This window comes from Ovis canadensis, chromosome 9 (assembly GCF_042477335.2).
Source record: "Ovis canadensis isolate MfBH-ARS-UI-01 breed Bighorn chromosome 9, ARS-UI_OviCan_v2, whole genome shotgun sequence".
NCBI classification, from domain to species: domain Eukaryota; kingdom Metazoa; phylum Chordata; class Mammalia; order Artiodactyla; family Bovidae; genus Ovis; species Ovis canadensis.
The window spans coordinates 45,401,320-45,419,781 of NC_091253.1; the positions used below are offsets into that span (position 1 = coordinate 45,401,320).

Sequence of the window (18,462 nt, forward strand, 5' to 3'; positions counted from 1 at the left end):
TGGGTGGATGTTCTTCCTTTTGAGGCCAGATTCCGATGAGGCATGGTCCAGGAGGACCTCTTTTTTTCTGCTCCACTCTTTCCCCTGAGCCTTGACTTAAAAGAAGGTATTGGCACATAATCTGTTACTGTAGGATAGGCCAATAAATCGTGAGATGAGGTGTTGAGGCAAGTAATAGGACTTGATTCAAAAGCTAGCAGACTGAGAGGATGGAAGACTAGTGTCCCCTCCAAACCATCTTATTGGAATCTGTATGCCAGTTTTTTTTATAGAATAGAGAGGGGTAGGAGGTGAGGAAATAAAGTAAAATAGCCATTACTTTTGCAAAATATTTCCAGCCTGGGCCAGCCTGGGGTGAGGACATGTTAATTTCTTCTTTTTCTGCAGCCATCCAAGGTGGGCAAGGTCAGATTGTCTCCCCTAGAGCTGAACAAAGGCACTTTAGGTGAGCATTCAGGCAGTCGGTCTGGGTTCCCTGAGGCCAACTATTATGTAATAATGGCTGATAATGTGATGATAATAACAAAAGCAACTGGAAAGCAAAGGTTAAAGTCAAAGAAACAGATCCAACATAAAGTCAGATTTTCTGTTCCCTGTTATCTCAATGATATTTCTTAAAAAAGAATGGCCTAGAGTGCTATTCTGTTGGGGACAGAAGGCATTTTTCTGGGACCTGCGTGTCCACTATCACTCAATGTCGCGGTCCTGGAGTGACTGTCAGTCCCTTTTCCAGCTGGGTGCTTGGGTGGGTAGGACAGAGGCAGTACCGCATACCTTTTGAAGGTTTGTTTAGTTATGAGGGCAGAACTCTGATCTGTTCCAGGCAGCTGTGGGCTGAATGAGGATGTTGGTCTAATGCCCCCTTCTCCCCTCATCCTCGTTTAGTACTTCATTAGTTTCTATACATCATTGGTGCTCAACGGATGGTTGGTGAGTATCTCTTTCAAACCGTGGAGGTTGTTAAATGAATTCAATCTGTCATAAACTCTGTATGGAAAGGATAGAACTTCACGTTGCTTGTGTCAGGACCACGGCTCTTTGATTTTTTTCCCCTAGGTTCCCAGTCTGCAGGCTGTGATCCTGAGCTCCGGAGCTGTGGTGGCAGCAGGAAGGGAACCGTTTAAACCAGGAAATTATGACATCCAAAAGTACTTGCTTCCTGCTAGATTACCAGGCATCTCTCGTCGTGTGTACCCCAAGGGAAATGCTAGGTCAGAAAGCAGAAAACGTAAGTCACTTAAATATATAGCCCTTATTTTTAGCCCTAAGTTTTGTTTTGTTTTGTTTTAACCTCAAAAACAACAACAGCAATTCATCTTAAATGACCAATTTCCTTCATCACAGAAAAAGAGAGGATCAAAACATTTTAAACTGAAATTGTTTCTATTTATAGCTGCAAAGAGTCAGAGAGATTAATAATTTTAGAAAGATTGTTTTTCAGATCAATCAATGATACATCTATTTAAATTGATGAGTTTCTTTTTCTTTCTTTCGTTTTGCACCTAATACCTAGATAAAAGATCAAAGTGCCATCATTTCTTGATTTAGAGAGGAATTCTAAATTCTATGGGATATGAGTAAGCAACGCACCAGTAGTTTTGAGTTTTCTATATATAATAAATACCATGTAGCACAGCTGAGCTCAGATTGATTGACTTAAAAAAAATTCTGTTAACTACATACATGCTCCACTTTCTGAAGTTATTCTAGTAAAAGCCATAGGCCCTTAGATTCACTTTTTATTATAATGAGTGAAACATTTTCATTTATAATTTTGGTAAATGTATTCCCAAAATAAGAGAAAGTATCTCTAGCCTTATACCCTGAATTGATGGTAAGCATATGCACAGGGCTTCCCAAGTGACTCAGTGGTAAAGAATCCACCTGCCAGTACAAGAGACGACAGAGACCTGGCTTCAATCCCTGAGTCAAGAAGATTCCCTGGAGCTTGGCAACCCACTCCAGTTTTCTTGCCTGGAGAATCTCATGGACAGAGGAGCCTGGTGGACTACAGTCCATGGGGTCACATAGACTCAGACACGACTGAGCGACTGAGCACAGTACAGCACAAGCATGTGCACATCTATACAAACTACAGGCAGTAATTTGACTGAGTTGAGGAAGCATGAGTGCCAAGGTCATCGCTAGAGATGCATGTTAAAAAAATATCTAGATATCTGGGTTTGTGATTAGCGCTCTTCTGTTTTGTGACTGTTTTGTGGCAGTACATTAAATTAAATGTACTGTTTATAGAAGATAATGTTAGATTAATAATTATTACTAAATTAATTTTGCCTTTAAAATAAATTATAAAACTGTTTTCAGTTTGGTAATGCTATAGATACCTCTCTCTGATACATACTGATAGGAAGATGAATACCACCATAAAACTATCCCTTGCTTATATGGATAGGTAAGCAGCACTGGATTACACCCCAAGTCCAGTACTGTGAAACAGAATAATACAGCAAAACCAAACCTCACAGAAACCTCTTTATTTTTGCTAGAATCCTTAGCAGTTTCTACTTTATACTTTATTAAAATTACCTTATTAAACTCATTAAGACTTAAGTACAATTCTGTGAATTTCCTCACTGAAGTAGAATTTAAGTTCTTTTAAAAAGAGTATATTGTAGAAATGTACCAGATATTACCATGAATTAAAGTGACCAAATGAATACATAGAGGTGAGAAACTTAACAACATCTTACTATGACATTTAGAAAATAGGGTATTTTTCATACTAATTGTTCATTTTCTTCTTTTCTTTCTTTGCTGCCTCCTCTATTGGATATTTATGACTTCTCTCTCTTCCACGTTGTGTTTTACTTTTAAAATCTTGAAAGTGAGCACACATGTACCTTCAAGCCCAACGTCTCAGATTTATTCTCTTTCTTCTGAGAAAATGCAGAGTAATGATTGCTACTCAGATCATTCTTTTGCTTCTGAAAATTACTTGGCATTAGAAAAAAATGATTCTCAGAATTTATTGATATATCCTTCTGAAGATGATGTTGAGAAATCAATTATTTTTAATCAAGATGGCACTATGACAGTTGAGATGAAAATTCGATTCAAGATAAAAGAGGAAGAAACCATAAAATGGACAACCACTCTCTGTAGAGCTGATCTGTCCAATAATGGTGAAAAAAGTGAAATAAGCAGTCTCCCAGGGAGAACGGATGATCGATCATCTCGTGTAAAGATTACTGCATGTTCATTGTCCACAGACATCTCACCTCTGGAGAAAGGTGGTAGTCTGGTGGACAGTCTAGCGGAGGAGGTGAACACTCAAGTGAAAGATCAAGATGTTGAAACTTGCAGTTCTACCAGCTCGGAGAACCCTGCTATGGACACAGATGCCACCCAGGGAACTCAGGATCGAGTGAAACATCGTTTCTACAGGCCCCCTACACCTGGACCAAGGAGAATGAGGCAGAAGAAGTCTGTGATAGGGAGTGTGACCTTAGTATCTGAAACTGAGGTTCAAGAGAAAATGATTGGGCAGTTTTCCTACAATGAAGAAAGGAAAGATTGGGAAAACAAGTCCGAGTATCACATGGTCACACATTCTTGCAGTAAAATGTCATCTGTGTCCAACAGACCCATAGTTGTTGAAGTTGATAATGATGAGCAGGTAGCATCATCTTTAGAAAGAAAAAAGGAAAGCAGGTTGCTCAAATCAAATGCAGTAAGTGCTGGTGTTGTAGAAATTACAAGTCAGAAGATGTTAGAGATGTCCCATAATGGTGGCTTGCCACAGACTACATCAGAAAACTCCATTGTGGAGGAAGGAATAGTTGATAATGTCACAGCAGACAACAAAGCTAGGGTCAGGAATTTAAGAACTTATGGTAACACCGATGATAGATCCAGCCCTTTCTTAGCAGATGCAGCTCACTCTTCAAGTAACAACTCTGGAACTGACAAAACTATTTCCAAGACCCCAGCTTCAGTAGGATCCTCTACTGTCACTACAAGAATCGACCAACTGATTCATGAATTTTCTCAGTGTGGTTTAACAAAACTTCCAGAAAATGAAAAGCAGATTTCATCTTCAGTTGCTAGCAAAAAAAAGATGAAATCTCAGCAGCATGTGATAAATTCTCAGCATCAGGCTGGAGAGATGGCAACTAAAAGAATCCCCAGGAAGAATAAGAGAATGAACACAAGAGGTAGAATTGCACAGGAAACCATATTGCGAGATTCACGTAGTCCCCTCAAAGGGACCATACTTTGTGAGAAAGACCTCCATGCAAGTGATACAGTAATTGAATCAAATTATTTTTCTTCAAAAGGTAATAATCCTGTGAATTCCAGAAATTTCCATAGAAATAAATTAAATACTATTCATAAACCTAAGGTTCAAGGACTTTTAGCCAGAAGAAAATCCAGACCACTAAACAAAGTAAACTTGGGGGGACCTACAAAAAGAGAAATTGATCAAGGAGAGAAAGTGTTTTCCCATAATGAGGTTGGATATTGCAAAAATACCTTTGAAAATCAAAATTTGTTTCATTTGTTTAACTTCCTTGAGCAAAAACCCAGTGCTTTTTGTGGGCCAGAGTCTCAGGCAGAAACAGCATCTTGGTATTTGAGAGGAACGTCAAGGAGGAGTTTAGTTTCAAAAGTTAATAACTCACACATAACTTTAAGGAGCCAGAAAAAACAAAAAAGGGATAAGTTGAAATCAGATACTACTGTAAGTAAGCAGCATGTCACAACTAGAGCAAATTCCTTGGCTTCTTTGGAAAAAGCTGTTTTTCCTGAGAATGTTACCCATCATTCAGTTCAAAGTTATGTACAAAGATGGTTGCAGAACTTAAGTCCACAAGCAGCTTTGCAGCTTGGCAAGTCAGCTCCAGTATACAAAAAGGAAAGGAGTGTGGCGAGTTACAACAACGGTTTTCTTCCAGGAAACAGTTCCTGCACTAGTTCTGGAAAAAGAAATGATTCTGTTATGCAAAGTAATAGACACACAACTAAAAGTGACAGTTTGACAGGAGACAATCTAGATAAGAAAGTAGGTATGTCTTTTGACAAAGATAGCAGTGAAGAACTCATCCAGGATCACAGTGAGAGCCAGACTGACTCTCTGAACGATACTTACTTGCTTTCTGTTCATGAATTCTGTACTTTGACACAGTCAGCTATGGATGATCCTAATGCTAAAAGTCAAGTATCTGCTGCAAAGTCAGGGCAAGAGATGAGCCTTGTTTACAAAGACATAAACCTTGCTGCAAAAGGGCCAAGCGTAGAGACTGCCGTACAGGTAGATCTGGAAGGGGACGCCCCACAGCACTTGTCACCAGTCCAGCTGCTTCGCCAGCTGCAAGCTTTGGCTCCTAGCAGTCCCAAGGCTCAAAATGGAGTTGTTCAGATGCCAGGTTCACTTTCAGAAGTTCCTTTCCCTTCTTTGATATGTAATTCCTCCACTAATGTACTTCTAGCTTGGCTCCTGGTGCTAACCCTAAAGGGAGGTGTGAATAGCTTCTGTCCAGGTGACGCTCTCAAGGCGACCAGTGGAAGTCCAGAAACACTTGCACTGTTGGAGGTGCTGAAGCACATTGCTGTCATAGAGGAAGCTGATGACTTGAAGGCCGCCGTGGCCAGCTTAGTGGAATCAACCACGAATCACTTTGGACTCACTGAGAAAGAACAGGATGTGGTTCCAATAGGTGTTTCTGCAAATTGCTCTACACCCAGCATTCAGATAATTCCTCAGTGTGCTGAAAATGAGAAAACACAGAAAATCTCTTTAGATGGAAGCCATACTGCCAGTGAGGAAGTCTCTGAAGTCTGTGTTACAGCAGTGACTCGCTCTCCATGTAAAATGGACACTGTAGTTAAGACTTACCCTCCAAAAGAGACTTGTCACCTCATTGAAGATTCTTTCCCCAGTAATGACTGTACCACGGATCAGACTTCCATGAACAAGGCTTGTTTCTTAGGAGACATCTCTTCACTTACTGATGCTGTGTCTTCTCATGAGGGTTGTGCTTATGAACAAAACCATAGCTATGAGAGAGCTGATAATTTGGAATTGACCGAAGAGTTAGAAAGAGTTGATGAAGTTCAGAAGGACAGAAATATTTTGGCAGACCCTGAGTGTAAACACGGCTCTAATATGTTGGTGTCACACCAAAATATCAGTAGTTTAAGCCACTGTGGCTCTTTCCAAAATACAACTGAATCAGAACTTGATGGAGAACATAGTTTTTTAGATAAATGTGGAAGTTGTTCATTAAAGAAATTTCAGGATAAAAATGTATATACATCTTTTGATAAGGAGGATTCAAAGACTTCTGAAGAACCAGGCTCAACAAGCAACAGCATGACATCAAGTGAAAGAAACGTCTCAGAAATGGAATCTTTTGAGGAATTAGAAAACCAGAACACTGATATCTTTAATATAAAGGTAAATTCAGGGGAGCAACTGACTGAAGAATTGATCCAAAAGGAGTTAGAGGCTAGTAAAAGTTTGGAATTGATCAACGTGTCCAGCAGAAATGATGCTGAAGAAGGAAAGGATGGTATAATTTGTGAGACAATCAGTAGGAAACTGGTGACACCACCGTCTTTAGTATTTTGCTATGATTCTAAGCAAAATACAGAAAAGGAGCCCAGTGAAGGAGAAACTAAAACAAAAGTCAGAAAGATGGTGGAAAGCTTGGAAGCTGGAAGTTCTGCAGAGTCTCCTCTTAATTTTAAAAATGGCCTAAGAAGGTCAGGAACTTCTGATTGGTCAGATTATAGACAAAACAGTGAGAATGAACAGTCATACAAAACATCCAGCGATGGCCCCAGTGACAGTGATGAGGAGATGATCCCTGAGAAAGAATGCAACAAAGGATTTGTTAAAAGGACAATAGAGAAACTTTATGGTAAAGCAGAGATGATGAGACCATCTTTTTTTGCTGGATCTACACACACATCTCAGGTTTATCCTTGTGATTCTGTGGAATTTCAGGGCACTGGGAAAGTAGGTCTTTATGATCCTGAAGGTCAGTCACTTGGCTCTTTGGAACGGGTGTCTAGTAATTCAACTGTGTTGCAGAAATTTCCGGAGCAAAAACGAGATAAATGTGATGTTAATAACGTGAGGGACAGTTCTCCCAGGGAAGACATTGCAGAACATGGTACAAAACAGAATGATCATAAAAGAATCCTCAGGGACAGGGAAGAGGGAGTACTGATTGACAAAGGCAAGTGGCTCCTGAAAGAGAATCATTTGCTAAGAGTATCATCGCTGGAATGTTCTGGCCCGTGTGGCCATGCAGACACCACATCAGTGGATACTCTACTGGATAATAGCAGCAACGAGGTTCCGTATTCACATTTTGGAAACTTGGCTCCAGGCCCAAACATGGCTGAACTATCCTCCTCAGAGCTAGAGGAACTGACTCAGCCTCCTGAGCTGAGATGCAATTATTTTAATGTGCCTCATTGTAGTGACTCGGAGCCCTTCCATGACGATGAGCTGGATAGTCAAGATGAAGCTTGTGCTCAGGAGAGAAAACCCAATCACTCAGCAGAGGAGAAGGGTAACCTTAGATCAGAGAGAGTGTGTACGTCTGCCACTCATGTCTTCGCGTCTGCTGGTAACAAAGTCCATCCTGTCTCTGATGGTGCTGTTAGGAACCAACCGTTGGCTGGTACTAATGTAATTCATGGCGCCCTTCAGGAAGGCGACTCTTTGGATAAACTCTATAATATCTGTGGTCAGCATTGCCCGATACTAACTGTGATTAACCAGCCTGTAAATGAGGAACACCGAGGATTTGCATATTGCAAAGATTCTGATGTTGAAAATTCTTTGGGTCTCCAGTTATGGATGAAAATACACCCATGTTTACGACAGTCAAGCAAAACCATGTTCAGAGACAAGAACAATAAAACAAGAAGTAGAAGAGCACTTACTGATAATGCCGTTGGAAACACACACGATTGGGCTCATTTTAATAACACACTTGACTTGATGGACAGAAGGAGAAAATTAAAACAAAGTAACTGCTTGGGCTTAGAGGAAGAAAATAATTTCAATAAATTTCAGTCATATTTAAAGAGTTTCTTGCACACGTTGTTGTTAGTTGTGGGTCAGGTGAATTCAAATACACAAGACCCCAGCAGTCAGACAAAAGAAATCTTTGAAGTAGTTGATGAGAACAACAACTTATTAAACAGCAGATTCCAGAACTCAGGAACGAATCTCAACCAAGTAGTCAGAGAACACAGCTATCATTTGTCCTTTGAAATGCTTGGCCAAGCCCGCCTGTTTTGCCAAGTTGAGACATTCTTAGGTATTAGCAACAGAAGTATCTTAGAAATATTTTATATTTTTGAAGATGAAAATCTTTTCATTTGGGAAGAGGAAAACTAATTACACTGGACTGATCTTGAAAGCCGTGATGAACAAGCAGATTTCTGATTTCAGTACTAGCGCAGCCTTTCATCAGTGTTTTCTCCTTATGAAAAGATGAAGCACATGGGATGGACGTGGATTAGATACCTCTAAGAATTTCCCGCTTCTTCAGAATGATCTTACCCTAGAAATCTTGCCACTGGATAATCCAATTTGACTTTCATCACTCCTGTATTCTTCCATTTTTCCAGCAGTTACAGATTCGGTTTTTATTCTTTTTGAACTTTCTATGCATTTTTCTCTTGAACATGTGTATTTTCTTATTTCTCTTATTTTCCTCCTAAGATATCATAAATGCCTTGAGGACAGGAATTACATCTCTCCCTCCCATTTTTTAATGTCAACTTAGTGCAAAATGTGTATTGAAGGTATTAGTGAGTTACTGGAATAGACATAGATTACTTCATTTATTAATTTTAACTGCTGATTTGATGAAAGTATGATTATAAGAGTGTCACAACAATCTTGTAATGTTTGTGTGTGTGTGTGTGTGTGTGTGTGTGTGTGTGCCAAATGTATTGAATCTACTTTCCTTATAACATCTATCTAATGAACTTGCAAGTATTTCCTTAGGACAGGACTCACCATTTTTCCTCATGAGTAGAAAATGATGCTGTACCACTCAGCTGGCTCTCCAGTACTTTTCCTAGAAATTATAATCTCTTTAACATTAGAAAAATGTCAAGAAATTTAAATAGGTCAGAGAAAATGAAAAAGTTTAAGGCATGTTTTGTGAAGAAAAATGAGAGGAACTGGAATGATTCAAGTTGGAAAAGAAAAGAGAAAGGTGGCTTCAGAGTTCTCAAATTTGAAAAAAAGAACTGCTGTGAAGAACTTTACAGATTTCTTTCCATGTCCACCTGTGTTAATAAAACATTTAATTAGATATAAATAAAAACATGTTGTTAGGCTGAGAACCATAAATTGTCTCTTGAATACTTGTGGTATTTTTGCCTCCATCTTGACCAAGGAATCTTTTTAGGTTCTTGTTTTTCATTGTTTGATGGTATAGAAACAAGTCTTATAAAATGTGGAAATCTATGTCTCTTGTCTGGAATTGACTCAAAATAGAAAAATTAATGGTTTTGGAACCACATATGGAGGTGCTAATATAACATAACTTTGGCATTGGGGAGCTAAAAGTAATTACTTACATAAAGAATACCTTGATTTTCTATTTCAGTTCAGCTTGAGTCATAAATTCATAAAAAATTATGAGTTGCTATTTATTTAACCAGAGGAATACTACCTCTACATAGAGTATGATTTTTCTGCATTGAGTGATGTACTCTTCTAATTGAAATATGGAAATTGTAATGTTATGTAAGCTTCTGTAATGAGCAGTGAAAAATGTTAGTGAAATAAAAGGGCTAAAATTGTGGAGACATACCTGCACTTGGCTTTATTGCATTTTGCATATACCGCATGTTTGTTTGTTTTTGACAAATTGAAGATTTGTGGCAATGTTGCAGAGCAGAGACACAGGGAAATTATTTTTGCTTTTAATTTGGAAGGAGTGATATTTGGGGTTTTCCCAGTGGCTTAACAGGTAGAGAATCCTCCTGCAAGAGATGCGAGAGACTAGGGTTCGATCCCTGGGTTGGGGAAGATCCCCTGGGTTGGGGAAGATCCCCCGGGTTGCATGGCAACCCACTCCAGTATTCTTGCCTGGGAAATCCCATGGATAGAAGAGCCTGGCAGGGTATAGTCCATGGGGTTGCAAAGAGTGGAACATGACCAAAGGGTCTTAGCATGCACACACCCATGTTATTTAGGCATACCGAGGAAATGGGGGAAATCATTAATAACAACCAGGAGGTTTTAGAAAAATGTGGCATATAGCATACAGTTTTTAGTAATATGACATCAAATGTTGTCCTGGGAGGCCAAGATGATACTGGTGGGAAAGATAAATTGGGAGTGACGAACATTAATGAGAGATGCTCTGCTGTGTAATGCACTTGTTTAAAACGAATGTCTTCTGATGCACTGAAGTCTGAGACTGGGAGCCAAGTCTTTCTCACATTTATATCCCAGATCTAGCGTTTTACTTGATCTGGGACATGGTGGGTGCCTCATAATCGTGTGCTGGGCAAATACAAAGTGCTTGTCATGCTCTTGCTTTATTAACTCAGTATCCATACATATGGGAAGATATGCAGAGATGCTGAGGGACAGAACTAAGTTTCTTGTATTTTATGAAGCCATGTCCGTGAAAATTTTTTTCTTTTAAACGTTCAAAGGATTTTAAAATTTTTCACGAGGCTTACATTAAAAAAAAATCTTGAAACATTGGGAAATCTAGATTAAATGACATTAGAGGAAGTTTTAAGACTAGCACACAGACCTGACTTGCTTTAGAGATGAAGTGCTTGAGGACTGAGAGAGGGGTCTAGCCGGTTGTGTTCAGGGGAATACACCACCAGGTGGGCTGATGCAGTTACCACCCATGGCCACCAGATGGCAGCTGTGCCACATGCGGCCAGGCGCTCAGGCCTCTCAGCGGGAGGCTGGTGGGCTCTCTGGAGCAGCTAAGGTTCAAGCCAGGCCTGGGCTGCGTGCCTCTGCTCCAGAGAGCTGAGGACCCAATTGTGCAGGCAGCCCTGAGTCTCAAACCCAGAAGGGATTAGCAGTGTTCAGAATTAGAAGAAATACACTGTTCACAAGGAGTGTAATTTCGCAGGTCGTGGGGATATGAAGGGAAATGCTGGCTATCAGAAACCATCAGAGTTGATCCCCAGGAAGGATGAGGAGACTGGAGCAACCAAAACTCTAACTCAAGTTGAAGCTTAGTTAATGAGTTACGGGTTGGGCGGATAGGAGTGGTTTTCACATGAAGCTAGCAGGTGTTTTCCAGGGGATGGTGAAGCACAGCAAAGCCTGGTGTGCTGTAGTCCATGGGGTCGGAAAGAGACACAACTTAGCGACTGAACAACAGTCAGGTGTTCTGGGCTTCCCAGATGGTGCAAGTGGTAAAGAACTCACCTGCCAATGCTGGAGACATAAGAGACACAGGTTCAATCCCTGGGTCTGGAAGATCCTTTGGAGAAAGGCATGGTAACCCACTCTAGTATTCTTGTCTGGAGAATCCCGTGGACAGAAGAACCTGGCAGGCAACAGTCCATGGGGTCACAAAGAGTCAGACACGACTGAAGTGACTTAGCATGCACACACACACATCACGTATTCTCCCTTTTCACCTTCAGGGCCATAGGTGTGTTGCATTCTCAAGGGTTAAACAGATGCTGAAGCTATGTTCCATGCAGTCAGCACTCATTCTCTTGGTTTCCTCATCCACCAAATGGGGCCCCTGTGAGGAGCTGCTTCAGAGGAAGGCTGAGAGATGAGCTGGAGAGGATGTGAGGCTGCAGCACAGAGTTTGCCCATTGCACTGGCTGCACATTGCCTGTCCCTGAAGGCGGCTCTCCACCCCTGCCCCCAGCACGCACCTTCAGTCACCCCTAGTCAGTGAAGCTCCTCGTGTGACCCGGCACTTGTCAAGCTGCCACCTCTGCTGGGGCATAGATCGAGTCAGTTTGTGCACAAGATCTTCAAAAGCAGAGTCTTGGTTTCTCCTGTATGTCAGCTCTGCTGTTTATTGTTTTTTAAAGTCAGACCTTGTGAGAACTTGTTTCCTGGTGCAGTTTCCTTGGACTGGGAGCTGGACATGGGGCTTGAACCTTTTGCTCCTCAGAGGGGAGACCTCCGTGGCCATGATATCCTGCACACTTCTGGGTCACCGCACGTGGGCTGGGGGTGTGGGATCTGAAAAGACCACAAGTACAGGTACAAGTCTTTTTACAGGAAATACATTTTATTTCTCCTGGGTAAACATCTAGCAGTGAAATTGCTAGGTTGCATGGTAATCGTATATTTAACTCTTATCAGAAATTGCAAGTTGCTTCTGCAAGTAGCTATGCCATTTCACATCCCAGCAGCAGCTTATGAGAATTCCAGTGGCTCTGTATTCTTGCTTGCCCTTGGTGTTAGCATCTTTTAAATTTTAGCCATTCTGGTGTGTGTTTGTGATAGCTGTTTGTGGTTTTAATTGGCATTTCCCTAGTAACTATTGGTGTTTATCACTCCTGTGTCTTTTATGGCACAGTGTCTTTTCAAATCTTCTTTTCTGTTGGGTCTTTGCAGTCTTAGAGTAGGAAGAGTTCTTTATATGTTGTGAATATGAAGTATTCAGATACACGTTTTACACGTTTTCTCTGTCTGTTGTTCAGTTGCTAAGTTGTGTCCGACTCTGCAGCCCCATGGGCTGCAGCACACCAGGCTTTCCTGTCCTTCACTATCTACCAGAGTTTGCTCAAATTCATGTCCTTTTGAGTTGGTGATACCATCCAACTATCTCATGCTCTGTTCCCCCCTTCTCCTTCTGCCCTCAGTCTTTCCCAGCATCAGGGTCTTTTCCAATGATTCGGCTCTGTACATTGGGTGGCCAAAGTATTGGAGCTTCAGCTTCAGCACTAGTCCTTCCAATAAATATTCAGGATTGATTTCCTTTGGAATTGACTGGTTTGATCTCCTTTCAGTCCAGGGACTCATAAGAGTCTTCTCTAGCACCACAGTTTGAAAGCATCAGTTCTTCAGTTTTCAACCTTCCTTATGGTCCAACTCTCACATCTGTACATACCTTGCTTTTTAATTTTCTTAATTGATGAGACTTTCAACTAGCAAAAGTTTAAAATATGATAAAATTCTATTTTTATATCTTTTGTAAGATATAAGGTTTATATCTTTCAAGTCCCATCTAAGAAATCTCTGCCTAGCCCAATAACAGGACTTTCTATGTATTCTTGTAGGAGTTTTATAGTTTTAGTACTTACCTTGGGTGTATTTGACTCATTTGAGGTTATTTTTTGTATATGATAGTAGGTATGGGCCAAGGCTCATTTTATTTCAGGTGGATGTACAATTATTCCATCACCCTTTATTGAAAAGACTATTCTTTTCCTATTGAAATACTCTCAATTGAAAAGGCTAGACTGTTGTTGAAAATCATTCAGCCATATATGCATGGGAGTATTTCTGTTCTCTATTTTGTTTCATTGATCGGTGTGTCTATTTGTATGCCAGAGTACACCATCTTGATTACTGTAGCCTCATAATAAGTCTTAAAAGCAGATAGTGCAAAATTTTCCAACTCCGTTCTCTTTCAAAATTGCTGTTATTCTATCTCCTCTTGTTTCCCTCTTCAAATATTGCTCAACCAGCTGGAGACCAAAGCCCTAAATGCCTTGCTGGGAGTTTTCAAGCACTGCTAGGTACACAGCCTGGAAGTAGCCATGGACTTTATGCTCCTGGGTATAGATAGAAGCCAGGACAAGATGTGTGAGTCCAGTCAGCTTGGTGCTTAGAAGCCTTGTGCAGAGGAGTGCCACAGAGAACCAAACACAACAGCCCATTTGTAAAGCCGTCCGTCATTGTCTTGGACTCCCAGCCTTGGCATTTTGCTACTTTGGGGTGGAAAGTGAAAAGAAAGGCTACTCTGGCAAGATTCGAGAAGCAGTTCTCGTCCATTAGTTCTATGTCTTCTGCTACTCATAAGTTATTTATTTTACGATCACTTGATTTCACACCATCAATCTTCAAACAGTGGTAGCTGCAATGCAACACTTTTATTTTTTTGCCTTGCTTGGAATACAATGGCCAGTGGTTTCATCCCAAGTATTCAGTTTCCCCGATGATGGCTCCTGCCAACGCAGGAGATGCAGGTTCAGTACTTGGGTTGGGAAGATCCCCTGGAGGAGGGCATGGCAACACACTCTGGTATTCTTGCCTGGGAAATCCCATGGACAGCAGAGCCTGGTGGGTTCCATGGGGTCGCAAAGAGTCAGACACTTTGCGGCTGAGCTCATTCAGTTCAGTTCAGTCGCTCAGTTGTGTCCGACTCTTTGTGACCCCATGAATCGCAGCATGCCAGGCCTCCCTGTCCATCACCAACTCCCGGAGTTCACTCAAACTCATGTCCATCGAGTCGGTGATGCCATCAGCCATCTCATCCTCTGTCGTCCCCTTTTCCTCCTGCCCCCAATCCCTCCCAGCATCAGAGCCTTTTCCAATGAGTCAACTCTTTGCATGAGGTGGCCAAAGTATTGGAGTTTCAGCTTTAGCATCATTCCTTCCAAAGAACTCCCAGGGCTGATCTCCTTTAGAATGGACTGGTTGGATCTCCTTGCAGTCCAAGGGACTCTCAAGAGTCTTCTCCAACACCACAGTTCAAAAGCATCAATTCTTCGGCGCTCAGCCTTCTTCACACTCCAACTCTCACATCCATACATGACCACTGGAAAAACCATAGCCTTGACTAGATGGACCTTAGTTGGCAAAGTGATGTCTCTGCTTTTGAATATGCTATCTTGGTTGGTCATAACTTTTCTTCCAAGGAGTAAGCGTCTTTTAATTTCATGGCTGCAGTCACCATCTGCAGTGATTTTGAAGCCCAAAAAGATAGAGTCTGACACTGTTTCCCCATCTATTTCCCATGAAGTGATGGGACCAGATGCCATGATTTTCAACCTACCAGTTTAAAAAAGGGGAAAAATGGAATTTATTCTGCCTTGTTGCTACAAGTCTGAATTCTTTGGCTTGCAGCTGTGTATTTCCAATCTCTGTTGACAGTCTTTCTTCTGTCTCTGTCTCTTCTCTTTTTTAAGGACACCAGCACCACTCAAGTGTGACTTTACCTTAGCTAATCACATGCACAGCAATCGTGTCCCCACGTAAGGTCACATGCACAGGGCTCAGGAGTGAGAGTTTGAACACCGCTTTCTGGGGACTTAACTCACAATAGTTTTCCTGTCCTAGAAAATTATTGTGAAATGTATTTATCACATCCCAGCATTCCCCAAAGTCTTAATCATTCCAGCATCAACTTTAAGTCCAAAATATCCTGTATCATATAATATCATACAGTCATCTCAAAAAGTGTGGAATCCCATCTTTGATAGCATGTAAGTCAGGTATGGGTGAGACACTGGCTGTGATCTTCCTTGGGTCCAAAGTCCTGTGAAACCATACACAGACTTGAGGTGTGCTCAGTCGCTCAGTCATATTTGACTCTTCTCAACCCCATGGACTGCAGCCCGCCAGGCTCCTCTGTCCATGGGATTCTCCAGGCAAGAATGCTAGAGCGAGTTGCCATTTCTTCCTCCAGGAGATCTTCCCCATCCAGGGATGGAACCCACGTCTCCTGCATCTCCTGCATTGGCAGGCCGGTTCTTAACCACTGTGGCACCTGGGAAGCCCAATGAATTATACTGATTAATTTTTACATGTTAAAAATCTTTGCATTCCTGAGATCAACCTAAAAATTGTGGTTGATTTCACTTCCAAATATTTTTGTTGAGACTATTTCAATTATCTTCATGAGGGTTATTGCTCTGTAGTTTTCTAATTGTACCATAGTCTGGTTTTGGTATCAGAGTAATGCTCATCTCACATGCTGAGTTGGGAGCTGTTCCAAAGGATTTGTGTAGGATTGGCATTATTTGTTTCTTAAAGTTGTGGTAGAAAATTCACCATCTGGGGCCTGTAGTTCCTTGTTAAAATGAGTTAACTACCAATTTTAATTATTATTTTTTAAAAGATAAAGGGCTTTAGAAGATTTCTAGTTATTTTGTGTATATTTTGGTAATTTGAATATTTTATCAAACTATTTGTCCATTTGTCTGTTCTCTGCATCCCATTTCTATCCAGCCCATCTACTCACCTTTCAACCTGCTGTTTCAAACTAGGGCCTAATAGGGTATGAATGGGCTTCCCTGGTGGCTTGGTGGTAAAGAATCTATCTGCCAATGCAGGAGACGTGGGTTTGATCTCTGTGTCAGGATGATCCCTCGAGAAGGAAATGGCAGACCATTCCAGTATTCTTGCCCAGGAAATCCCATGGACAGGAAATCCCTTGTAGCCTGGTGGGCCGTAGTCCTTGGGGTCACAAAGAGTTGAAAACAACTGAGTGACTTAACAACAACAGTAACAACAAGGGTATGAATATTAAGGTTTTTAGAATTTTATCTACTCACCTTCTTCCTCCCATAATGTTGCTGAGCAAGCCAGGTTAGCTGCCCTATAAATTCCTGAAATCATGTCTCACTCTTCTCTTGGATTCTGTTTTACAAAGATTATAGCAAAAGGTTTTATACCATCTTTGTTTAATTTCTGTTGATTTTTGGAGCCAGTTATTATTTTTTTTAATTAAAAAATTTTTATTTTGCTAGCTTTTCTGTACCGTGACCTCACTTCATCAGCATCCTACCTTAAGAGTGTTCCGTTCTGGTATTTTTTCCTCTTTGGTGTGTTGGCCTTCCTGCTTCATCTAGATTATAGACTGGAAGAGGACCAAGACGTCATTCTGCGATTTCCGTCTACTCCTCCCTATGACCCTGGAGGCCCAGTAGTACTCGCTGACTTGTAGGGTGTTGATTGACTGAAGTTATAAACTAAAAGATGAATCTCAGTTCATGATCTTTAGATTCTACTATAGTTTTTACAACACTCCCTTCCAAGGTTAAGGTTTTAGTGATTTAAAGAGGTGCAAAAACATATGGTAAACAGACATCATATTTCATTATTTTTCAGTTTTATTTCTGTTCCTTTCATCTTTTCCTATCGTAGTTGTTGGAAAAGGCAATTTCTTTCCCTATTGATTTGGTCCTTGTACATTTAGCAAGTATTGATCTCCCTGAACTCTTCGCTGCATTTCTAAGGCAGCAAAAGCTGAAGAGCTTTCTTTCATTTTATTCAAACAAGCGCTAACATACTAGTTACTCTACAGAAAACAGCTAGGGTTTTCCTAGCTCTGTAGTTTGTAATTACAATTTAGTTGCTTCTGCCATTGTTAAAGACAGCCTGTCCATGCTTCAGTTTTTTAAAACAGAATTTTTATTTACTAACTGATTATCTACCAAGATGATTTGGTAGCCTAACATGCCTTTATACTGTTGGAAAAATTAAGTAGAATTTCTTGTTTTAAAGTAGATTTTAAAAAATAGACATTCATTTAACATATATTTATTGTACCATATAAGTAAAATTTAAATCTAGAATTTGATTGTTATTTGAATGATCAAGACAGGAAATGTATTTTAGTTCAAATATGGGTGAGAGTAATTCACACTCTAGAGTAGAATATTACTTAAGTTTACAATTCTGAATTTTACTGCCTCATTTTCTTTTTTGATATAAGCTTGAGTGTGTTTCCCTGATTTTTCATTACTTCAGTTTTCTTGTTAATCAATTCTTGATGTTTACTCCAAGGAAACCTGGCAAAATTAGACTGAATATCATACTACTGTCAATATATTTAGGTTATCACAGTTATGTTCACCAGGAACTGTATATAGTCTAGCACTGTTTTTATTTGTTGCTGGGTGGTACAAAATTTGCTTAACATCTGTGGAACTTAGTTACTTTAATTAGTAATACTTAATAAATGAAGAAATTGTATCAGGTGACTTTTGAAATTCCTTTAAATTATGATTCCAATTTTTATGTTTATGTAAATCATTACATAATTTTTATTTTAGAAAATAAACATCTAAACTCAAAAGATCTTAAAAGATATAATTATGAGTGTATATATTACATGTCAGAGCTAAGACTATTGGAGATGTTTTGTTAAAATTCTGGGAACTTCAGTTCAGTTCAGTCGCTCAGTCAGCACGACAGCCCTCCCTGTCCATCACCAATTCCCAGAGTCTACCCAAACCCATGTCCATTGAGTTGGTGATGCCATCCAGCCATCTCATCCTCTGTTGTCCCCTTCTCCTCCTACCCCCAATCCTTCCCAACATCAGGGTCCTTTCCAGTGAGTCAACTCTTCGCATGAGGTGGCCAAAGTATTGGAGTTTCAGCTTCAATATCAGTCCTTCCAATGAAAACCCAGGACTGATCTTTAGGATGGACTGGTTGGATCTCCTTGCAGTCCAAGGGACTCTCAAGAGTCTTCTCCAACACCACAGTTCAAAAGCATCAATTCTTTGGTGCTCAGCCTTCTTCACAGTCCAACTCTCACATCCATACATGACCACTGG

The 18,462-nt window shown here is 40.5% G+C and overlaps 1 protein-coding gene across 2 annotated transcripts in view; it reads left to right on the forward strand.

Moving 5' to 3' along the window:
- RP1 (RP1 axonemal microtubule associated) overlaps positions 1-18,462 on the forward strand; it is a 140,435-nt gene that overhangs the window by 35,602 nt on the left and 86,371 nt on the right. For both annotated transcript variants that reach the window (XM_069600019.1, XM_069600020.1), the window contains exon 3: positions 1,057-1,228. In XM_069600019.1, the coding sequence (XP_069456120.1) occupies positions 1,057-1,228 (172 nt within the window). The remainder of the gene's footprint in view (positions 1-1,056; positions 1,229-18,462) is intronic.